Genomic DNA, 25671 nt, shown 5'->3' on the forward strand with positions numbered 1-25671 from the left:
ATAGAAGCCCATTGTAACCTGAGTACATGCCCCAAATAGTAATAATAATTGTATTATATATATAAATATTACATATATTATTATTATTACCATAGTATTATATAGTAGTAGTATTTATTTATTGCCATCACTCTTCCACCTCTATTTTTATCCCCATGCTATCTTGTTAGATTGGCAATAACTTGACCCATGTTAGCCAGCCCACACCCCCCAAAGCTCTTTGCAGAGTTTTCAGAGAGAAAAAATGCCCCTGGACACCCAAAAGTTAAATTATAATTGTCATTTGAATTTGGAAAAAATAATTCAAGGTAGGTGAAGTTTAATATCAGGAATTTACAAAATAATAACATAAGGATAATAGAAAAAAAGATGTTTGAGAGATGATACAGTTTTCCGCCCAACTGACCATGACAGGTGTGAGCCAAGACTTGCTGGATGTGAGCACCGGGGCCCAGTGGAAGCCCATGCTGTACGCAGTGGCTTTCCTGCACTCCACGGTCCAGGAGAGGCGGAAGTTTGGTGCCCTGGGGTGGAACATCCCCTATGAATTTAATCAAGCTGACTTCAGTGCCACTGTGCAGTTCATCCAAAACCACTTAGATGACATGGACGTCAAAAAGGTACTGTTGCGAGCGCTGCTTCGTGCCTCTGGTGATTGTGTGCTTGGGTCTTCAAGCTAACATGACTGCCCAGCTTTGAGGTAAATCCTGTAAGAGTGATGATTTTCTTTTTTTTTTTTTTTTAAAGATTTTATTTTTTCCTTTTTCTCCCCAAAGCCCCCCGGTACATAGTTGTGTATTCTTCGTTGTGGGTTCTTCCAGTTGTGGCATGTGGGACGCTGCCTCAGCGTGGTCTGATGAGCAGCGCCATGTCCGCGCCCAGGATTCGAACCAACGAAACACCGGGCCGCCTGCTGCGGAGTGCGCGAACCCAACCACTTGGCCACGGGGCCAGCCCAAGAGTGATGATTTTCTGTGCTTGCAAAGTCATAATCTTTAAGTCATAGCTACTTGGGTCATATTTGCCTCTTGATTTCAGGTAAAAATTGGACAAATTTTGATTATCTTTTTATTTCCCAAAGTCATGTTGACATTACATATGAGACAACCTGAAAGGGTCTATTGGGGGTTGGGGAGACTGGGAGGGGAAACTTGTTTTTTAAAATCCTAAAAAATGAAAATGAGAGTCTAGATTCCTTTTTTTTTTTTAAAGATTTTATCTTTTTCCTTTTTCTCCCCAAAGCCCCCCGGTACATAGTTGTATATTCTTTGTTGTGGGTCCTTCTACTTGTGGCATGTGGGACGCTGCCTCAGCGTGGTTTGATAAGCAGTGCCATGTCCGTGCCCAGGATTCGAACCAACGAAACACTGGGCTGCCTGCAGTGGAGCGCGAACTTAACCACTCAGCCACGGGGCCAACCCCTACATTCCTTTTGGAATGTGTGCTTTTTAAAGAACTGCCTCAATATTCTCAAAAAATAAACATGTTTTTCCTTTGAAATTAAAGTGTGAATACATATGAAATGCATCAGGGAGTCTACGCTGAGTCATGACCATGAACTCTGAGTACTCTTCGCGTTTACCTCTTTAATTTTCTTTCTGAACTTTTCACATAACTGATGAAGAATGAATAGATGAATGAATGAATGAATGACATTGTTGACAATGAACATAGATGTTACTTGGCAGGGAAAAGGGGTATGAGACAGTAGCTGGTTCTACACAATTATATTATAAACTTTCCCAGGGCGTCTCCTGGACCACCGTCCGCTACATGATCGGAGAGATTCAATATGGAGGCAGAGTCACTGACGACTACGATAAGAGATTATTGAACACGTTCGCTAAGGTTTGGTTCAGTGAAAATATGTTTGGACCAGATTTCAGCTTTTATCAAGGATATAGTATTCCCAAATGCAGCACCGTGGATAACTATCTTCACTATATCCAGGTTTGTCAACTTCAGAATTTTATGCATAGGGCCAATATCTGCAGCCATTTGACCTTTCTGGTATTTATTTACACTCCATATACTTCTTTTAAAATAAATTTTAATGGTGATGCACATTGAACCTCCCACCATAGATGCTTTCTTCATATGTTTATATTCACCTAATGATTAAAATGTTTATATTTGTTTTCTGTGTGTTTTGTGTGGGCTCCCTCCCTTCTTTTTTAGTACCTCAGTGAGGAACATTGGGGAGATGATAGATGGGGCAGATTTAGAACTCGGGAACCTACACAAATCCCCTGGAGCTCTCCACCTGTGAGGCTTCGGCTCCCTGTGATAATAGGACAAAGGCAGCTTCTAGACCCAATCTCTTCTATTTGTCAAAACACTTGCCTTGTCCTGCGACATCTGTTCCTTAATCCTGGCCTAATGGGCAGCATATGAGTATATTCAGGAACCCGCTCTGTGTAAGAGCTTCCTGTAAGACCGGCTTTCTCAACTTCACCACCATTGGCATTCAGGACGGGATGCTTCCTTGTGGTGGGGGGCTGTCCTGGGTGGAATGGTTAGCAGCGTCCCTGGCCTCTGCCCACTAGATGTCAGTAGCATCCACCACCCAGTTGTGACAACTAAATATGTCTCCAGACATCACCAAATCACCAAAATCACCCCCAATTGAGAAGTGCCGCTCTAAGAAGGGATAAGATTTTGCCAGGAAATTTGGGAAAAGATTTGATTTGTGTTTCAAGGTAACTACATTTCCTGTCTCTATACCTTGAATTCATTAGACCATTAGTTAGCAATCTCTTTTGCCTCTATCTAAGATTTATCTTAGAGTCAACAAAGTAAAGCATAACAGCCCCAAAGGGCTAAATTTATCAGTATATTTAGAGGTTCTGTGATTTATAAATGTAATGAGTTTATCGTATATTACCACCTCTACACTTTTATTAATTCAAATCAACAAATATATGTGTCTTAATGGTACTATGTGTGTCTTTAAATCATTAGCACTAAATAGAAAAATGTCTATGAAGGTATAAATTTAAGTATGCCTGTGCATATATTCATTTCTATACACCTCATTTCACAATGAAGTTGAGATAGCTTGTAAGAAGACATTATATAAAAAAGAATCAAATAAGGGAGTAGAAAGGGGGAAAAATATGAATAAGACAATAATAAAGTTAAGGATACAGTTGACATGAAGAAATATATGTCGAATTGTAGTCAATTTTCTTTTTCTCAAATAGCCGAAGTAGTTTTTTGGCTACTTGTTCTGCTTCTGATTGTCTCTTGCTGTCTGTTTTCGTCTCTGACTTTGTTGCTTTCTCAATATTTCTCTTTTCCTAATCTCTGTCTTTCCCCTGGGAGTGTACAGTTCCCACCTGCAGCCTTATTTGGACTATAATTGTTAAAACTGTCATTTTCTGGTATCTTAACAACATAGTAACCATTGGTTATACAACATTTATTTAAACAACTGGTTTGAGTTCGATTAGATCTTCAGAATACAATATACTGATGCACAGCTCCCTTTCCATGTCATGTATTATAAAACAAGACAGTATTTCCTTGATTAAATTTGCTTGAGGTTCAGACTTTTAAGAGCTATGAAACTGTATAATGTTTCTCGATGTTAATTTTTTTTTTTGAGGCAAATTTTGATCCTTCTCTGGAGAAATTATTGGGATGGTAGCCTGACACAAATAAGGCATATGATGTAAATGCTTATCCTAATAAAAACGTTTATTTCTTAAGACAATATCATTTAACTGCTTGTGTCGGTAGTCTGTACTCACGCAGGGTGCTTGTCGTTCAGAGCTTGCCCACCTATGACAGCCCTGAGGTGTTCGGGCTACACCCCAATGCTGACATCACCTACCAGAGCAAGTTGGCTAAGGATGTGCTAGACACCATCCTGGGCATCCAACCCAAGGACAGCTCTGGAGGAGGAGACGAGACCCGCGAGGCTGTGGTGGCCCGACTGGCTGATGATATGCTGGAAAAGCTGCCCCCAGACTATGGTCCATTTGAAGTGAGTTGAAATCTTGACAAAATGTCAGCTGTGTGTGTGTCTGTGTGGTTGGGAGGCTGAGGGAGGGCAAAGAAGAATTTTTCTGAAATTCACTTCCTGAAGAATCAGAAAAAGAAGTTTTTGAATCTATAAATGTAATCATTTCAAAATATAAATAATAAAGAAGCCTGATGAGAATGTTAATATTCATAAATAAATGACAGGAGTGTACACTGATGCGTTGGGATTGCTTTTCTAGAACTTCCCTTGAAGTACTTCACATTGTCATTCGTTCAAAGGGAAGTAATGTATTCTTAGAGTAAAGTACCTGATTATTTTAAAAAATGCTGTGAAATTTAATGCATACCTTAAAATTCAGGCCTTCTTAATTTCAGGGACTCTATATTTATATCATTAACTCTTTGCAGTTTCTTCATCTTATAGGTTTTGAAAATTGATTTGGCTTTTTAATATGTGAGTAACTTTTAAGCGAAATTTATGACTACGAAAGTTAACTTTTTAGACATTTTAGCAAGTACTGTGAAAAGATTTACCTTGATAACATTTTTAAACCTTTGATAAAAGCAAAAGTAAGTGGCTTACTTTTTTGCTGTAGTCTTGAGAAATGACCTGGACTAACCATCTGATACTTTTGTCACAGGACCACCATGTTTCTTTGTCTGTTGCCCCTTTTCCACCTAATTTTCAAAAGGAAACCTGCAGCCTTTTCTTTCTTTAGCATCCTATTACTTTCCACAAAGAAGGTCATTTTGACTGCTAGGCCTACAGACTGAACTCAAGGACCTATCGCTGAGGGAATTATTTCCCCGGGAAGAAACTCTGCTCACTTGCTTGGAGAAAATCAATACTGTTATCAGCTTTCATAAGCTCCTTTCATTATCATATCAGGAAAGAGGCCATTCTTGTCTAGCAGTGGTTGAAATATTTATGATGCAATTAATATATCTAAAAATATAATAAAAATAATTACATAAATAAATATGGTAAGTAATGGAGTTTAGAAGCGTCTCCCTCCTTTTGCTGAATTTGTCAGTGTTGCCTTAGGATAAAGCAGCTCACCCTACCACAATATCTGATCCATAGAGGACTCTCAATTAATGCTTGTAGGGTGGAAATGAATGGTCAGATGGCTGGGTAGATGGATGAATGGATGGATGCTTTCATGGAAAAAATAGAAAGCTTTTAGAACAAAGTCTAGTCTTTTGAGGCAGCCAGCAGAATGCTTGTGTATGTACACGTCTGTTTGTGTGTGTCCATGTGTGTGTTTGCAAGTCTCAGATAGGCAGTATGTGAATATTTCCCAGTAAGTGCATTTGCTCCTTGGAAGGCTGTGTGGTTGTGGTTGTGCATTTTACGTTCTTCTGTGAATCAATGGCTGCTGTTCTCTTCCACATGGCATGAATAATTGGCTGGTCATCTAACAGACGTTTTCTTTTTTATTTCTTCTCTGTGTTCTGGCAGTGAAAAAAATTAAAAGCTTATCATTTATGGAATTGTAAAATTTCAGAACTTTTCAAAAGTCCTAGGGAACCAGTTGCGTAAACATTAGTAACTGTCCAATTTTTGACACATGCTGAATGTCTCCACGGCAGGTAAAAGAGAGGCTGCAGAAGATGGGGCCATTCCAGCCGATGAACATTTTTCTCAGGCAGGAGATAGACAGAATGCAGAGGGTACTCACCCTGGTCCGAAGCACCCTGACTGAACTGAAACTTGCTATCGATGGCACCATCATCATGAGTGAAAATCTACGAGATGCGTTGAATTGCATGTTTGATGCCAGAATTCCTGCTCAGTGGAAAAAAGTACGTGTAAGCCTGCTCTTATTCTGCCGAATCACTTTGTTGTCATGAATAGTTGTAATTGGCAAGTAGAAAGCATCCAAGGATAATTTACTTAAAAATTTTCTTTTGCTTAGGGACTAATCCTCTTATGGCCTTTTATTTTTAGATTTAAGTAGGGAAGGAAATTATTTAGCATTTCCCAGATGTCAGGTGCTCTCGTAGGCAGTTTGCATGCATTATTTCATTTAAATCTTGCATTTTATTGCCCTTATTTTACAAATGAGGAACTTCAGGTTGAGAGAGGTTAAATCTTTTCCCAAATCACACACCCAAGAAGCCCAGGAATCAGAATTTAAACCCAAGCTCTTAGCCTTCAAAGCCCATGGTGTTAGTTTTATAGAAGAGAATGTCCTAGCCACACATACATATCAAAAGTCATACCAAAGAGAAACATTTTTCCTAGCTTTGCCTGTAGATATGTGAGTATGTCTCGAGATAACAAGATAATAATTTAACAGTACGCTTACTGATTACCTGTTGGTAATTGTGCTAAATGACAGATGTGGTTTTAAGAAATAATTTTCTACTTGGAAAAGCAAAATAAATGCCCGAATGTCTTTGTAAGTAGGAAAACTTGTGTATTGGAGGGGATGGAACCTAAATGAGATTCTTTTCTTTGTGCTGTATTTAAGTGTGCGTGTGTGGTGTATGCAAGCACATCTGGTGGGGAGACATGAGTGAAATTGCTCAGATTAATTATGGTGGAGAAAAGGCATGAGGAAAGGGTCAGAGGTGTTGCTATGCTTCTATCCCGTATTTCCTGAGAAATCTGGATCTGCCGTTTGCTTCCTTCCATTCCGCCTGACCACAGCCATCACCTGGGCTGACTCTGCACCCACGGCAGGAAGTCAGCAAGTCCTGACCTCACGGCTCTCTCCGAATGTCTCTGCTCTCAAGGTTTTTACTTCTACTCCTCTTTGCAAATGCATATGCTTTCCATACCCGAAGGTTCAGAAGAATGAGGAAACTGGGATAGATGCAGGTAGAGAAATGTCACAGGATTCACCAATTTGCAATCTGGAGTTATGAATGTAAAGTGAACCTGGTCTGCACAGTTGTGCAGTTTCCTCCAGTGGGCCTCAGCTGACTGGGAGCAGGCCTGGGAAAGGGGAATGATGGAGGTTGTGTCCTGCTGGGCATTCGCCAGGCAAGTGCAATGGAAGATGCGTTAGTTTTTTGGGGCTGCGGGACAAACTACCACAAGGCTGGGTGGCTTACACAATAGCAGTTTATTGTCTCACAGTTCTGGAGGTGGGAAGTTCAAAATCCAGGTGTCCGCGGGGCTCGCTTGCAAAGACTTCCTGTGACACTAGAGCACGCAAGAGCAGAGCAGAGTGTGTGCAGCCTGCAGGCATCTCTGTCCCCCGCAAAAGGAGAAAGGGGCTAGGTTTCCGAACATGTAGCTCCATCTTTCCTGCTGCTGGTAGGACTTGCCTAAACACTTGCTGCCTCAGAGCTGAGCTAGTGACACACATTTTAGGAGCTTGCTGTGCCGGCAGCACCCTACTTCTGTTTTCCCATGGAGGTCAGATGGGTCCTCGGCTCTACAGTTACTCTGGGACTACCTGATGGAGGCCTCGCATCTGGTGGTGGCTGTACCACCCGGAGCATATGGCCTCTGAAGTCATCACAGTGTGGGGAACAGAGAGTTGGACAAGGTACTGAGTCTAACTTCCTGAGTCAGAAAGTGACCTGTGTTACTTCTGTTCACAGGCCATGGAACAGAACGAGATCTGTGGACTCAAATGCGTGGGAGGCTGGGAAGTATAGGGGGGCACATGGGATGTTTGATGAGCACAAATTGTCTCTGCAACCCCCCTCCCCCCATCCACACCAGTCAGATAAGTTTCTTTACCTCCTTGGAATGAGGGGAATGAGGGAGTAGAGGAGCCTAGAGTGTTCTGTAAGTGGAGCTCTCTCTCTTTGGAATGAAATGCGGTTGAGGGGAAAATGTGCCCAGCCCAACAGGACAGTGTTTGATGATGACAAGATTTAAAGTGTGAGTGTGGAGGTAGGGGAAATGAATTGGAAGGACATGAGAATCATTAGAAATCGGAAGTCATGAGATAAGAAGGTAGGGTATTCAATGGGTCCACATGGATCCTAGTGTTACCAAGAATGATTAATGAAGGTAAATAAATGAGCTGGACTCGGGAGCCAGAATATATGGGCTCAAATCATGTCTCTGTCACATCCAAGCTGTGCAACCTCAGATAAGCTACTTGTCTTGCTGTGCTTAAATTTCCTCATCTGTAAAGTGGGAGTAGTTATTCCCACTTTATTACATAAGTTGTACAGTTCTTGTGAGGATTAAGTGAGTCGATGAATGTAAAGTGCTTAGAACAGTGCGTGGCATATCCCAGTCTTATGTAAGTTCTTGCTATTATTATTATTAAAACCACACACCTCCAATACCCCCCTCCCCACAGTTTCTACCACCACCATCTCCACTACCACCACGACTTCCATCACTACCACCTCCATCACCATTACCACTACCACTACCACCACCATCACCGTCTCTACCCCGTCACCTCCACAATCACCACTTTTACCACCACCACCTCTGTCACTACCACCACCGTCATCACACCACTGTCATCACCACCACCACCACCATTTATACCGTCACCATCACCATCTTCATCATCCTCATGATTCTTTTGGGGATGGAGTGGAAGAGTGAAGCAGGAGCCAAATTCCTTGATAAATAGGAGGGAGTGACCAGTAAGTGATAGACATAAGAAGGGATGAGGATGGTGTGTCCAGATGGCATGAGACGCAAAGGAAGACAATAACGGGAAATGCTGACCTGACAATAACAGAAACAGTAAAGATACTTACTTCTTTCCTGGTCCTGAGGCCTATGAAACTAGAGTGCAGTAAATGGTAGCGTACATTTGAAGAGGATGCAGAGGAAGCAGTCTTTCCTGGGTCAGGTTGGGGGAATTGATTTCAGTTCAGAGAGGAACTGAGGGGAATGTTCAGGGAAGAGGTGAAGGATCTAGAGGAGTTTGCTGATCGTAGCACTGAAGATCCTGACGGTACAGTGGAAAGACTTGAGAGGGTGGGAGGGTTGGGGATTGGGTCATACTGGGGGATGAACAGGGAGGGCAGCATTTAGAGATAAGATTGGATCATGGGATGACAGGAGGCTTGGCCTTTTGGAGGTTATTCTGGTAAATGGGAAGGTGAGACATGATGGAGTTAGAACAGATGGTCTCCTAGAAGATGCTCATTTAGTGCTGAGCCTCTGATATCTCATCCAGGAATTCAGCAGATTCCAAGGCAGTGGGTCCTGCAGGCAGCCTGTAAGTACCTAGAGTGTGCTCTTTCTGTTGTCTTCTCTATCTTATTTGATGACGCCACCATCCATCCTTCTAGTCACACAGCTTAGAAGCTCAGAATCAGCTTTGACCAGATACCTTCCTTTCCTTCTTACCTTCAATAAATTCATTGCCAAGGTCAGAGAGTTTCTTATCTGAATTGCCTCTCTTCATTACCAGTGACAGAGGGAGAACCCCCCTGGTCAGGAGCCTTTGTAGGTTCATTCACCACTAAACCAGCTCACCCGGCTCTGCCCACACCTGGGAGGCTTTGGAACAGGGGTCCATGCCAGGAGGCGCCCTCTCATTAACGGTTCCCTGTGCCCTCCGATCGAAGGGAGTATAAACACATCTCTTTTAGTTAACACGTCTATAAAGACAGGATAGAATGAGTTGCATAATTTTTAAGTTATGATCTTTTTATACAGAGTTTTATTTTACTCAACTTATTATTGGTCTTTGAAATCTCAGCGTCTCTTGAAAAATAGGCACATTAATTCTTAAAATATTTGAAATTCAAGTGTTATATCTACCCAGGTTGATCACTACATTTGTTCATGCATAAAATATTGCAATTACAGTAAAATGTCATAAAATGTGATTTGGAGATACCTACCAGGGTGGCTGCTGATAACATTAATGGCGGATCCATGCCAATTGTAATAATAGAAGTTCCACACGTGAATTCAGGCAGAATGTTACAAGCAATAAAGGCAATTGATTTGTTGATGATAAAGAGCCTGTGTATCCATTTCTGTGCCTTCATCAGAGAAAATAAAAGTGCATTCTAAGTGACAGAAACTTCAAAAAATAACTGTTATTTGCCTCATTAAAAATGATAAGTGGAGAAGGGCTTTTACGATTTATCATCCACAGAGTATATTTTTAAGGTGTTGATGAGGCCATGAGCACATTTATGTAAATAGAAATCTTGTTTTATAGTGTATCTATTGAAAATGTAACCTAAAGAAAAATAGTTGGAACCTGTTAAATTTAATTCAATTAGTTGTTTTAATTGCTTTGTAGCAGAGTTGCTAATGAATATATTCGTACATGGAAGGTGATTCTGTTGACATCAGGCATCTTGAACAGCATACTGAGCTTTGAATTGATCTTGTATTCATGTGATGATTAGCCCATTCTATCTTAATATCATTAAGGAGGAAGAATAATTTGAAAACTTAAATGTCAGAACCCAGGGGAAATTCATATCTTAGGGACTTTTAAAATCTAAAAGTGAAATAGATCTCTCATCATTTTTTTCTGTGAACATAGCCAGTTACACAAAAGAACTAAACCTGTGCTAATTAAGTGCTTTAATGTATGCATTTCAGGTGTCCTGGGTGTCAAGTACGTTGGGTTTCTGGTTTACTGAACTTATAGAAAGAAACTGCCAGTTCACCTCTTGGGTTTTCAATGGCCGACCCCACTGCTTCTGGATGACAGGCTTTTTTAACCCCCAAGGATTTTTAACTGCAATGCGACAGGTAAGCACTCTGGTTTGCACCTGTTGTTGTATTATAATTTTCCTCTATGACATTTTCTTCTTTCATTATAGCTTTAAAGGATAGAGTAAGACAGCGAATGACTGACTCTTTTTGGCACCAGCAGTAGCCTTGTCCTGAACATAAATCCAGCAACTTGTTCTCAGGCCACTAGCTTGAGTTTCAAAACATTTATTTGTTATTTTTATATTTGATTTTATATTACATTTCTTTTTAAAGCACAAGTGGTTAAATTAGGACATGGGTATTGTCTATGAGAGAATATTTTTAACTCTGTAAATACTATTCTATTTCTTTTGAATTAGGGTAATTTGAGGTACACTGTCGTCACTATTATACTCTTTATATTAAGACAAACTTTTAATTGCTGATTTCATCCTTTGCTTTTGATCTTGACCTGAGAAGGAAATAACTCGGGCCAACAAAGGCTGGGCTCTGGACAATATGGTGCTTTGCAACGAAGTGACCAAGTGGATGAAGGACGACATTTCTGCCCCTCCCTCAGAGGGTGTCTACGTCTACGGCTTATATCTCGAAGGTGCTGGCTGGGACAAGAGGAACGTGAAACTTATTGAGTCCAAACCCAAAGTGCTCTTTGAGTTGATGCCTGTCATAAGGATTTATGCAGAGAACAATAGTAAGTTGTCTTGTGCATTCAGGGATGGTTGGTGCTATCAAGTTGGATGACATTATAAACACAAATCTCACTAATTTGTTATCATGTAAGAAGGATTTTACTATTTTATCAACTAGTTTCACATTTACACCTGTGTTTATTGAGTACTTATTGACCACTACACACTTTCTTGATGCTTTTGTGAGGCAATGGTTCTAGATAGTTCTTGCCTGTCTAATAAAGCAGATAAAATATATATGGATACTCACGAAATGTTAGCTGATGAGATAAGAAACAAGTATTTGGAATACTTAGTAAGTGGTGGGAAAGGCAGGTGAGTAAGGGTGGGATGAAGTCGTCAGGGGCTCAGTGTCAGGAGCAGTTATGCCTGGACTGGACTTGGAAGGATTAATGTGATGTGGTGGGTCAAGAGGTGAAAAGAAGCAGGACTGCACAGGGCTCCCCTGGAGGCAGTGGCTCCACCAGACTGGAGCTTTAAGCCAGGTTATGAAATCCAGATTGAATTCAGGGATGTTTGGCTTCATCTGGTGGCTAATGGTAAAATGCTGGCTTCATATTTCAGCCTATAAATGTCATAACACTTCTATGAAGCACACATGTATTCTGCTTTGACAAAATTGTCAAAACTGGTTGACAAGTCTAAAAATACCTAAACTGTTTTCCGGGTTGGTTTGATGTTTTCTGGAGACTTCGGTTGCATTTCACTCAGCAACAACCACCTTTCAGCACATGAGGAAATTCTCTGTTCATTTTTTTAAAATTTATTTTATTTTTTAAATATAAGTTATGTATACGTAAGGTGTACAACATGATGATTTGATATATATTAATATATATATATATATATATATAGTGAAATGATTCCTGTAAGCCATAAATTCTAGGGGTAGCCATGATAGTAGATTTCAAGAAAGTACTGATTTTACGACAGAAGCACCGAAGATTTTTCTTTAAACAAGGGATAAAGTAATCTCTCTTTAAAAGATACTTTAGATAAGTATTACATTTGGAAACACAGGTCAAAGGAAGAGAGTTTATAAACTATGAGTATTTATTTTCTAAGCAAATATTTGCTGGATGCCTAATATATACCAAGCAAGACCTTAGGTGCAAGGGATGCAGAAATAATTATGAACCAGATCATGCCCATGAGGAACTCACATTCTATTGAGGGATTCTGATGAGCAACTAATAATTAAAATGCAATTTGATACATGTTGTCATAAAGATACAGTCAGGATGCTCAGGGAGCCTGAAGGAGAACAGAGCTAGGCCTGGGAGGTTAGAGGAGATTGCTTCTGAGGTGTGCTTTGGAGGACAAGAATGAATGTGATAGGGAGCTAGAGTTAGACTTTTCTTGGCCATGGGAAATAGCATTAGTTCACTCAGTCATTCAGTGAATATTTATCTGGTATTGACCTCACACTACTCTAGTGCGGGGGATGCAACAGTGAAAAAAACCCAGGCAGAATCCCCATTCTTGTGGAACTCAGTCTCAAAGAGGGAAGGGTAGCTGAAAAAGAAGCAAAAAATATAGTCGATCCTTGTTATTCATAGATTCTGTATTTATGAATTCGCCCATACTCTAAAATTTATTTCTAGCCCCAAATTCAATGCTCGTGGCACTTTCATGGTCATTTGCAGACATGCCCGAAGCAGTGAAAATTTGTCACCTAATGTGCATGTTCCAGGCTGAGGTTGACTAAGGTGACACTCTGCCTCCTTGTTTCAGCTCTCACACTGTGAACAGCTGTCTTTTTTGTGGTTTCTTTAGTGCTACGTTTTTCACACTTTTGTACTTTTCTCTGTTTAAAATGGCCCCCAAGGGCAGTGCTGAAGAGCTGTTGGTGTTCCTAAGCATAAGAAGGCTGTGTGTGATGGGCCTTATAGAGAAAATGCGTGTGTTAGATACGCCTCATTCAGGCATGAGTTATGGTGCCGTTGGCCTTGAGTTCAGTGTTAATGAAGCAACAATGTATGTGAAAAGCTGTCTTCAAACAGAAATATAAAACAAGATTATGCATCAATGGGCTGACAATGTTGTGACTAGAAGCTTGCAGGAAGCTAACCCCTCAGAGCAATGGTCCAGTGGTCGCTAACTCGGTGTTCATAGAGACTTTGCATACATAAGCCCCATGGATAATGAGAATCACTGTAAACAAACATACTGATTTCAGATAGTTCTTACTTCTATAAAGAAAACACACACATGATATGCTAGGGAGTGAGATAATTTAGGGGTTTGAGGAAGGCCTTGTTGAGGAGAGAGCATTGCACTGAGATTTGAGTGACAGAAAGTGGCTGTGCTAATATCCGGGGGCAAAGGCAATTGTGCCAAGGCATGAGGTAGCAATGGATATGCTGTGTCTGAGGAACAGAAGGAAGGTGTATGAAGGAAGAGGAGCCTATGGAGAGAGCTGGACATCAGAAAAGATACGTGAAGGTGCTCAGCACAGTTCTTGGCACATGGAGTTGCTCAGTATGTCCTAGTTGAATCTGCAAGAATGAATGTGTCTTCCTGGGCTTAGGCAGGAATGCTGCCTGGGGCTTTGTATTTATTGGTTCTTAGGATGGTGTGCACTGCTGGGGTAGGAATTATTTTATAGAAATAATAATCAAATGTTCTTTTAGGCAAAAATAATATTTTAGAAATTTTGCTTTCTTGCATTATTGCATCTAGTCAAAATGTTGTAGAAATGTTTTCCTTATAAAGCAAAAGAAAAATCGTTCTCACATTGAGTTAGGTGTTATTTTTTTATTTCCTGTAACTAAGCTGTAAAAATCCACTGCAATGTGACACAGAATATCTCAGCGTGGCAGTAATAAAGTAATAATTTTATAATACAGGCAATTCTTTGTTATTTAAGAATAGATTTCTGTAGAGAACTGTGCTTACCCTGCTGGGCATTAGTCAGTGATGATGCTCATTAGCCACAGGTAAGGGAGGAAATAAAATAAGCAAAGGAAAAAGTGACTAATTTCAAGGTAGTTAAAACAAAAGAAAAGAAAAACTTTAGTTCTTTATTCTCCTTTTGGTTTCAATAGAAGTTGGTTGAAGCTTGTTTTATTAATTCACTTTGTTGTTAGGGGTGTTTTCTTAGTGATGAAAAGCTAACACTTCATCCCTCTTTTCATGCTGTAAATCTAATTTTCATTCAATTTTGATAACTGAATAGGGCTCTAATTGAGATAAAGAGGGGTAGCACTGTGAATGACCAAGGACACTCCAAAAGTACGGTGTTTTAAAATTAGAATTCGTATAATGAATTGTTTTTATATTAACATGAAAGGCAATTTTCAGTTTAAATAATTCATCATTGAATTTACCTAGAGGACTGGTTTATTTGTTTGCAAAAACAAGCCAAAGATTTATTTTAACTCTAAAAATTGACTGATATATCCCTGGATGTTTATTTTATTCATGTTTCTTGTTGGGACGTCGTGGGAAAGTCACCCAAATAGTACTAAATTCACGGAGAAGATGAAGCCGCCCACACCAACCCTAGATGCTCTGTTCTCAAGGGAAGTTGAAAAGACACGGATACAGGAAAGATCTGTCTCTTCACAGATTTGATGTGTAGACAGAGTGAAGCTTCTCGGTGAACTTCAGTGCTGTAGCTGATGTGATGGGAAAACAGTGATGAAAACGTTTGGGGAGCAAAGCAAGACTTATATGTCCCTCTGGTCACTAAGTAGGGTGGGACGGATCTCAGGGTCCCTGCAGCTAATGAGGATATTTCCTGCTAGGGAAAAAGTGTTTCTAAGAACATCCCATGACCCACCCTGATCCAGCCGTGCAGATGAGGGGCTGAGGGTTGGAAGAGCCCCACTGGTGACCAGGCAATGGAGACCTTACGCCTGAGCCCCACAGCATTTAACCCACTTCCAGTGTGTAAACCTGGAACTCTGTTAAGGTTATGGGCAACATGAGTCTGGGGAATTTGTTTTAGTAAAAAGGTAAGTGTAGTGTGTATGTGCATGTGTCTATGTATGTGTGTGTGTGTGTGTGTATTTAGAGAGAGAGAGAGAGAAAAGAGAAATCTAACACATCTTGGGCATTTATTGCATCCAGACATTGTACTATGCCGGGCATTCACATATATTAACCTATTTAATCTTAACAACTGCTCTGTAAGATATATCATGCCTATTTTGCAGATGGGCAAAATTAAGGTTTAGAGACATTATGTAATTTGCCTATCATTCCTAGCTACGAAATCACATTTGTCTGTTGTGGGATGAATGCGAACCTCTGGGAATTCCTGTGGTTAGTGTTTTACTTAAGACTATGCATTTAGGGAGTCTCTGTGGTGTTTGGGATGATGCTTGAAAATAAAGCCTAAATTGAAAATGAGGACAGCTCCCTTGGATTTTGAAGTTGTGAATTTCCTTTTCTTAAATGCATCTGCACTATGCAGATGAGTGTGCTCACTCCCTATGTTCTCCCTCTCTCCATGCTGCAGGCTCAAGGTGGTCATCCGCCGCTCCCCCCACTGCCCTATGGGGGGCCACATGTTCTCAGGCAAAAGACAGTGAACCAGGAGCCTGGATATTTGAGTTACTGTCTGGGCTTTACCACCCTAGTAATTAGTCATGTGGCTTTGGAGGAGTCTCAAGTATGCTACAAGTTGAAGTCAGATATTCAGTGAGCTCCAGTTCATTTTCACGTATTCCTGCAAAGACGTAGAGGCACAGAGCATAGTGTGTCCCAACTATTGCTGAAATGAAGAGCATAGGCTCAGGATCCATTCTGGCCGGGTTCGCTTCTTATCACCTACAGCTTTGTAACCTTGGACGAGTAACTTACCTCTTTAGGTTCCAGTTTTTTTGTCTGTAAAATGGATTTAATAGTGGTACCCATCTCATAGGGTTGTTGAGAAATTAAACTGACAATGTCCAGCATGTAGTTAGCATACAATAAATCATTTTGTTATTATTTCTATTATTATGTGTAAAACACATGCTTGTTGAAGGATCAAAAGAATTATCATATGTAAGAGTGCACTCTCTAATGATTTAAATGTCATTAGCAAAAGAGAGGTTAAATAAAGGAATGACTTAAAGGTTATATAGGGAATCTCTATGTAGTTTGGTTATTCCGTATATTGGAAGGAATATATGATGTAATGATAGACTAACTTTTGGATGAAAAATGTAGGCTTGAAAGGGAAGTTACGTGGAAAATGAAATTCCCTCAAGATGTTTTATTAAAACCTTTAGGATCCTAAAGCATATAGTTCAGCAATTTATACAACCTCTTCTCTCTGCTCCTCCTTCTACCTACCTAGCATGTTTATTTTTGCCTTCAAAGTTATTTGTCTGATTAGGGGTAATGGTTTCCAATCATCTGATAATGTGGCTCTTTAGCATCTGTCAGCGCTTTCACTATGGAATTATATTTTCAGTGGCTTCTGATCCTGCTGCAGAAGCTTGCTGCATGCTGTGACTTGGCATGGGCACCTTCAGTTCTGGAGCAATTAAAAATAAATAAAATTGGGTAAATATTTCAGAGAATTGTTTTTCACCAGCTTATTGAAAAGAATGCTATTTTTTTTCCAATTCTATTTTTCTTTTGGGATTAAAATCCAAGCTGTCAAATGCTTCCCAAGGTGTAATTATTATAGTTATCATTTGGTTCAAATGTAAGACTCCAATCTTCAAGATTTATAAAGACGCTGTTAGCTAAATTTGCACCAAGAAGAACAATTAGTTATATATTTGTTACATGTTTACAGATCCTAGGATTAAAGCGTTTAAATATATCAGTTAGTATAGTTAATATTAGTTGGACTCCATGAATTCACGGTCCTTCACTTACTTAATCAGATTTTTTTGGTATATTTGCCTAATTATTATTACTAATGATATTCTCATAGTAACAATAAAAAAATAACATCTAGACCTAGAAATTAGGTGTAACATTAGTTTAGACAATTTCTAATGATTAATTTCATGGGATTAAGCAAACACATAGTTTTAAAGTATGGTAGAATATCTGTGTCTTCGTTTTAGAATGGGCCTCTCAACCTTGGTATTATTGACGTTTGGTCCAGATGCCTCTTTGCTGTGAGGGGCTGTCCTGTGCATCGTAGGATGTTAGCAGCATCCCTGGCCTCCACCCACTAGGTGCTGGTAGCACCCCCACAGATGTGATAACCAAAAATATCTCCAGATATTGACAAATGTCCCCTAGGAATAAATGGTTTTTGGTTAAGAATCACTGCTTTAGAATATTCATTTTATGTTGAAACGTATGGATAATTTTATCATATTCAAATGTTTAATCCAATAAAATTTCTTAAATTTATAGTGGAGGTATAAAGACACATGGTACAGCACGCTGAAACTTTTATTGGGTCAAAAATGAGACTTAAACTTATGATAGTGCCTTGCTTTTGTAATTTGCTAGAAAAAGCTAAGTTGTTGAGCACGTTAGCTTGGGGAAATGAATTTAGTAAGTTTGAGATATCAACACTGCGTGTACAAAGTTACTGTTTCTGTGTTTCAGTTGCCGTGTTCGTAAGACTAACTCACCAAGGCAAAGTTATCCTCTTAGTTAAGTGTGTTTTTGTCTCAGTAGTTATGTGAGGATCAATTATAATACTGGCCTTCTGGAGGAGAACAAGCATGGTGCAGACACTACTTTGGTCCTAAAAGAATTTATAATCTGGAAGAAAAGAGGAAACGGTACACTGCTTCCTGAGATGATGTTATGAGATGTGCAGATAAACTGCTATGGGCAGAGTGGATTTAACAAGAAGCTGATGAAGCTTGAAGTTCAGGGTTGCTCAATTCAGAGGCTCTTTGCAAAGCCTAAATTTGTATTTGTAAATTTTTACTCTTTTTCTTGAAGACCGCCTCTCTGCCCCCCCCCCCCACCACACATTCTATAAGGGTAAGGCCCCACAAGACCTGGATCTGTCCCTGATTGTGGGATTTCCAAGGCTGGAGAGAAAATGAGCCTTTGGTTAGGAATGGATGCGTTAGAGAGGATATTTGAAGGACAGACATACACCTGTTGTCTTTTGTTGCATATGTGGTTTTGAAGAGTCCATCTATTCATCTACTCCAGGAAGGTAGATTAAATCTCAGGGAGCTCAACTGTGCCATGGCTCTCTGCTTCCCAGGTGTTTTTATTCCTCTACACATGGAGAACTCACAACACCGGGGAGGAGCGAGGAACATCCTCTGTCCTGTGATTTCAAATGTGGTTTGGACTGTGGTACAGGGAGTTGAAGACAGGATTTTGAAATAATAATAATAGTGAAATAATGCTCACTGGTGCTGGATGTCTGATTAAAAGTGACAGGTGCCTTGTGCCAAAGGCAAGCTATGAGGGAAAAATGTGGAGAGCGTGTGCATAGGATTTGGTGGGGAAGTACAGGAGAAAAGGTGGAGGGGGAATGTTGAATTGACACGTGGAGAGGACAGGGAGGAAGCAATGGAAGGTTCATGGTCATGTCATGTGGGCAGAGGTTACTGTCAAGGACATGGGACAGAGGCCAGTGAGGCAAACCTGAGGACCTCTCGGTGTCTTGTCACATCCATTCTGCTTCACACATCGGGATTGACTGACCTCAGGAAGAATTTCCCTCATTCTACCAAAGCCACCTCTCTTTGGAATGACTTTCAGAATGCACAGATTTGGCTCTAAACTCTGCTTGGGCTGCTTAAAGTAGAAATTCAACAATTTTTTTCTTTCATGAATTTTTTGTAGGTTTAAAAGATCCTCGGTTTTACTCCTGCCCCATCTACAAGAAACCGGTTCGAACGGACTTGAACTACATCGCGGCTGTGGACCTCAGGACGGTCCAGGCCCCTGAACACTGGGTGCTCCGCGGGGTTGCCCTTCTCTGTGATGTCAAGTAACATGGGGCACGTCCCCCACCCAACGCTTGGGAAAATGCAGGATCCGAGTGATCACAACCTCTAGTCTTCTACGAGTGCTGGACAATGTGCCAATCAGGTTGATGGTGAATTAATGAACCGCATAGGTTTTCCCTACTCCTTAGATAGTTGCTTAATTACAGTTAGCGCCTTTCGTCATTAATGACCAATCAGTGTGTATTTTGAAGTTACTTGGTGATTTAAAAGTAAAATTTACAACTTCCTAATGAGATGTGGCCCTCAAATCCACGGTAATACATATTCTTCTTCTCCACTCTAAAGACTGACTGGGTTAAGCAGATATTTCCCTCGAAGGGCTTATTCTTCTGTTAATGAGGTTCTGGTGACAGCCCAGTTCTCTAAGGTGACATGGCAAGTTTGTGCTGATTTTGCTTCTGTTGCCTTTTGCATTGAGGTCAGGTGAAGAGATTTATGTTTGTAGCTCAAGCAGCCAATTAAAAAGACCTTTTAAAAATGGACAGAAATAGAAGAATGGGTTAAGAATGGGTGAATAGTTGAATAGACAATTCACGTAAACCTATAGAATAAATGTATAGAATAATGTTCAACCCCATTGATAATTAATACTGAGATACTGATATCTGTTTAAAAAAAATAAAGCTAAAAGTGAATTGTGGTGAGGTCTTCATGAAAGTGATACACTCACAGATTCCCAGAGCAGTGTAAATTGACCCCATTTTTTGGTGAAATAAATAAATAAGCACAGAAACAGCTGTAAATACACTTTGACCCTTATTTTCTCTCCTGGAAATCTATACCAAGGAAACCATTGAAAAGACTGAAAAAATCATATATAAAAATGTATTTAATAGCAGAAAAAATGGAAATGCCTTAAATGTTCACTAATAAGCCTATGTTTAAGGAAGTTAGGAGGTATTAGGCAGCATGAAAAACAATCTTGACGATTTCATGACATGGAAATGGTAAGTGCCTACTAGTACGTGAAAGATATAGTTAAAATAGCCACTACACTGTGATTATAACAGTAAAATGTATTTGCATGTGGATAAAGATTAGAAGGTAGCACGGGAAAGTAACAGATGTGACAGTGTGGCAACAGTGTCAGTTGACTTGAAAAAATGTAATGATTGGAAGAAAAAAACAGGGAAAGGATAAAAGTCTTAGATGGTGTGTGAGGACTTCACATTGGCTTTTATGAACTGAGAAAATACTCTCTAAGGAGCTTTTCATATGTTTTTATTTTAAATTCTGATTATAAATTATAAATTGCTTCATCTATAACCTATTGACTAGAAAGCTTGCTGAATATTAAATTCGAATTGTGGCTTACAAACGTTTGGTTAGCTTTAGATCTGCATAACTTCATGTTTCTGGTGATGAAGGGTTTTCCAGGGAGAGAAGGTTACTAGGAGACGTGTGGGTCCCTCTTACTAGGCTCTGCTCTGTGACAAGTATCATTTTATGCTAGTTATGATGAGAGTTAGGCCTGAGTAGTTCATGCGACTCTTATTAACCATCTTGGACGACGTTGTTTTCATTTGAGCAGCTTCTTTTGGTCTCTATTAATATATCAGTTAATTGGTACGGATTTGTCTGTAAAAAATTTTCTGTGATTTGTATGTAGAACAATCATTTTATCTTGAAGAACAAAAAATGAAAATATAAAAATGTGAATTAATAAAAAGTTGTTAACGAATGTCTGAATTGTAATTGCTGTTTATTAGCAAGGGGGTGTCATTGAGTATCCAGAAATATCAATATCAGAGTATCCAGCTTCAAAACTGGATTTTGGGGAGCCGGCCTGGTGCTGTAGTGGTTAAGTTTGTGTGCTCTGCTTTGGCGGCCCAGTATTCACCAGTTCAGATCCTGGGCATGGACCTACACACTGCTTATGAAGCCATGTTGTGGTGGCACCCACAAAGAAGAACTAGAAGGACTTACAACTAGGATATACGACTATGTACTGGGGCTTTGGGGATGAAAAAAACAACAACTGGATTTTTTTAATCAAATAACTTAAAAATATATAATTAATATAATTTTTGAGATATACCCTGTTGGTTTATGTGCACGATTCCTGGAGACCAAAATAGAAAAGGATACCATGAAAACAACTAGACGTTTTCAGAAACTAATTCAGTGAGGAATGTTGCTGACGTGGTGATGAGCCAGTGAGGCCCCTTTCTGCCTCACCTGCATCTCCCACCCCTCCAGCTCCCAGGAGAAGGGGGCTCAGCCTTCTACTGAAACAAGGGGTGGGGGTTGAATCCTTTCATTGAGTTGACTGACTCTTCTGCGTGATGGAGAGAGTTGCTCACTGGCTTGGAGGTGGAGAAAACCACAGCAAGGGTCTTGGTGCCATCACAGTGGCAGAGCAGTCTTTTTCATCTGTCTCAATATTGATTTGTTTAAATAATTATTTATTTCGCACCTCCTGTGTGTCAGGCATGCTGGTGCACTGATGGAATAGCGGTGGAAAAGAAATGGTCAGAGTCCCTGATTTCATGGAATTCATGTAAGAGCACTTGACACAGAAAATAAACAATTATTCAGGTATGTCATTTTATATGACCTCAGTTTCTGATTGTATAACATGACACGTGTGAGATACATAGAAAAAACATATAACGATTGGGGGTTAAGTGCTATGAAGGAAAATGCTGGATGCCATGAGTGAGAAGAACAAGGGGAGACTGCAGCTATTCGGGTGTCACAGATTAGCAGGCAGAAGACACACTACAGCGTCCTTGTTTATTTTCAACAAGGACGTAGGACTTAACGCAGCAAGGAGCTCCCCTGACCTGAAACAGCCACCACGCTTCTTTGCCTGGCTTTCCCTGGTCCTCTGGTTCTCCTGTGCAGCTTACAGCTGCCAATGACCCTCTCTGTGCAAGTAGGGTCCTTCCAGAATTGAAACAAATGAGAAAATTTTGCCACATTCAGAGCTGTCTTTTTATGCCTGGGGCTAACATCACCATTGCACAGCAACTTACCTCAGTCTTCTGTGAGCCTCCCTCTAAGGAAATGGTGGCAAACATCCAAGCAACTCAGCATCAGTGTGGCCTCATCTCCATCAGGGGACTCGGTGGAGCCCCGGCCCACGTGTTCTTGGGCAACATCTCTACCATGGATGCTTTTTCCTTGCAGAGGCCTAATTTGACTATGACATAAGGAAAGGCAGCTGTGCGGAGGTGACAGCTAAATTTAGATGTGAAGGCGAAGGGGAAAACATCTCGGACCCACAAGTAGTGGGGACTCACCTCTTGCTCCCTAAAAGGAGGAGCTGAGCACAGTGCTTGGAAGAGTGACAGGAACCCTGGCCTGGAGTGCAGGCCTGAGCTGGGCTGCTTTCCAAATGAAATTTCAAACCTTGTTATGACGGCTGCCAATTACAGAATAGTGGCCGATGGGAGTCGTGTTTTTCCAAGTCACTGGAGTGAGAAGTACTTCTTTGTGTTAAACGCTATTTGCAAAGGAAAAGTCTTATTGTAAAGAATGCAATATTAAGAGACATCATAACAAGACAAACCGCAAATGTTACTGCTAAGTAGCTTGCAGGATTCTCCTGTGTAGACAAAACACACAACATCAACACTGTCTTTATCACTGATAAATCTTTGTTCAAAGGTGTAGCATTATAAAAAATTAGATAACCTAATGCATGCTGATAATGAAAGTTACAAAATTTTTGCAGCATAAAAATCTCTAGTAATGATATAAATAAAATACATAATCACGAGCAATTTTCTCTTAAAGACACAATTTTCGCTCTCCCGAAATCTGCAACACATTTTTTTTCTTCTATCAGGCTCTCGTGAGGTGCATAATTGCTTTTACATTTTAAATTCTTCTCTCTTGCAAGAATTAGGAGTCATTTAAAAGAAATTATATTGTGCAACTGATTACTGTTGATTAGCAGCCCCCGTCAAGATGCCAAAATAATGCCTCTTAAGGGCAAACAAATGCTGCACTTACATTCACTATATGGTCCTCCAGATTGACTGAATGCTTTGGAAAATGAATGAACTAATCAGGAGGTTATGAAAACAGGAAATCTAAAAGTCTGGGCTTGTAATATTTCTAGTGTTTCATTCTGGTAATTTTCTTTTTTTTTTTTAATTTTTATTTTTTTCGGATGTACATCATATTTCCAATTCTGGATACATTACATCATGTTCACCACCTGAACACTAATTATAGTGCATCCCCTCACATGTGACCCTAATCACCCCTTTTGCCCCCCCCCCTTCCCCAATGGTAACCACCATTCTAGTAATTTTCGATGTTTATGCATTCTGGTCAATTGACTGACATCTGTTCTCTCCAAAATGGCATATTGAGTGTCTGCAAATACCTCTAATGAAGGACAGAGGAGAATCCAAGGTCAGCTATAGAATCAGATGTGAGATTTGGCTAAGATGCTGCAGCTCCACAAACACGTTCTTACCTGTCTCGAATGGTGAACCTCACTCTCTGCTGTACTTTAAACACAACGAACCTCACCATGAATCTCATCAATGCCAGAGTGGAGGGTGTGGGTCCCCCAGTCTGCACCTGAGGGACTTTTCTGCCTCTGTTCTTCAGCCTGGACAATCGTAAAGCTGAGCAGCCAGGTAGACAGTAATTATACTCTCTCCTTTCATCCGCATGAAAATATATAGAGACTAGGTGGGAAGGCAGAACGTGAAGGGTGGAAGGACATATCCTGAGTGGGGTGGGATGGCAAATAAGGAGCGTACAATTTCTTGTCCTCAGACACTGTTAGAATTTGATGATTAGCAATAACACAGGTAGATCAAGACAATGAATGAATAATCCCCTCAAAACTCTTCAAATGAGCCTTTAAAAGATAGCTTCTTTATCCCCTGGATTTCAAAGCTTTCGTTACAAAATGCCAATAGCATTATGACCTAATATTTTAATTTCAATGCCTTGAAGGATTTAATCTGAGGTTTTATGAAAGTCCTATCAGCTCCTCTCTTTTAGGAACATCCATTAAACCACTGTGTGGGTTTGGCTAATGAGTATTCTTCCTGTGCCTTCTCTGATTTAGGGCTCCATTTCGTTTCCCAAGGCTCTGGATTTATAGGCAAGCTTAATTGTTTCCAGGTTTGAGTTTATGTTGGGCGGGTGCAGAGCCACAATTGGGAACCTTGCCCTCCCTTTAATTTGCATGCCCAAAGCCATTTTTCTTTGGGCTGTACATTATTGCTCCTTGCTGGGCGTCGTGTGGGTAGAGCCAAGACATATGTACAGCGTGATGATGTTTTATGATTACTGATAATACCTTTCTTCGTTTATTTCTGCACTTAGGCTAATATGCAGAGCATTCATATCAAACGTAATCACAAACAGACCTGCCTGGAAAGCCAATTAAGTTTCCCCCAGTACGTTGTGCAGGAATCAATTTTAATAAGGCCACAGAGAGTGTTCATGTGTGCTTGAGAAGGGAGAAAGATTAAATGTGGTGAAGGACACCGAAGAGACTACTTGGAGAGTCACAGAATGGGGAGATTTGTGTAGGATCCTGAAGCAAAACCTGTGCTCTAGCTAATATTGAACACTTCTCTTTACTGCTGGGCACAGTTGGAAATTCACTGTGTTGACCAGCATCTCACTGCTCGCAGTCTGCCGTGATGTGTCCATTTGTAATTTATTTATCCAAATAAAGCAAATCCCAGGACACCTGTAGAAAAGGAGCTTATAAAACATTTTAGTGTTTTATCATTTCAAAAGTGATCATTTGTCACTAATGACACTTTTTACTATTTTAGCAAATAGTGAAAAATGTTTTCAGTGTCTTAAGACCATAACAAATTGTTCACATCTTATATCACCTGATACATCATACCACTGAGTGCGGAGATTTATACGTGGCACAAATTTGCGGCTTTAAGAAAGGCGGTCACTGGAACCTGAATTATATTCTTGGAAAACAAAAATCTTTTTCTAGGTATTTTGATGGCATTAGAAGTCAAAAAAATTGAGTATTAACTGAAGAATATAGCTCATGAATATGTCTAGTTTGCTTAAGCCTACTTTGGTTTATTTTTATTTGTTTGCTGTTGGTTTTCCCCATGCTAAAAATCTACAAATAGTCTGCAGTGGAAGAAAGCAGAACACGTTATTTAACCACATGGATGTCATGCCAGGGTGGGGAATTTACTGATAAATTTGGGCTGAGTGTGGAATAGCAAGACAACTTTTCTAAGTTGATGTTGGAGGTGTGAAATCTTTGCAGGTTTAATTATTTTGATCCTGCTAACACTAACATGTTTGCATTTAGATGTAAGTATGCTGTTGCTAATACAAATATGTGTTATGTTCGGTACAGAGAACAAATATATAATGTTCTAAAATCTATGCCTTGTATGTGAATAAAAATCAACTAGCTTATTTCAGGGAAATTAAAATCCCTTTTTTAGATAATATGAGTGGGTCTTTAGGTGAATGGTAAAAGAGAATGGGAAATCACCTGGAAATTGAATAGATCTTAGCAGTA

The 25671-nt window shown here is 40.0% G+C and overlaps 1 protein-coding gene across 2 annotated transcripts in view; it reads left to right on the forward strand.

Annotated features, from left to right (window-relative positions):
* Positions 1 to 20865, forward strand: part of DNAH5 (dynein axonemal heavy chain 5) — a 267264-nt gene extending 246399 nt beyond the window's left edge. For both annotated transcript variants that reach the window (XM_070587179.1, XM_070587178.1), the window contains exons 73-79: positions 415 to 620; positions 1747 to 1950; positions 3773 to 3988; positions 5581 to 5793; positions 10493 to 10645; positions 11069 to 11300; positions 19018 to 20865. In XM_070587179.1, coding sequence (XP_070443280.1) covers positions 415 to 620; positions 1747 to 1950; positions 3773 to 3988; positions 5581 to 5793; positions 10493 to 10645; positions 11069 to 11300; positions 19018 to 19169 — 1376 coding nt within the window. In that variant the 3' untranslated portion in view covers positions 19170 to 20865. The remainder of the gene's footprint in view (positions 1 to 414; positions 621 to 1746; positions 1951 to 3772; positions 3989 to 5580; positions 5794 to 10492; positions 10646 to 11068; positions 11301 to 19017) is intronic.
* Positions 20866 to 25671: the final 4806 nt, after the last annotated feature.

The sequence above is a fragment of the Equus przewalskii genome, chromosome 20 (assembly GCF_037783145.1).
Source record: "Equus przewalskii isolate Varuska chromosome 20, EquPr2, whole genome shotgun sequence".
Taxonomy (NCBI): Eukaryota; Metazoa; Chordata; class Mammalia; order Perissodactyla; family Equidae; genus Equus; species Equus przewalskii.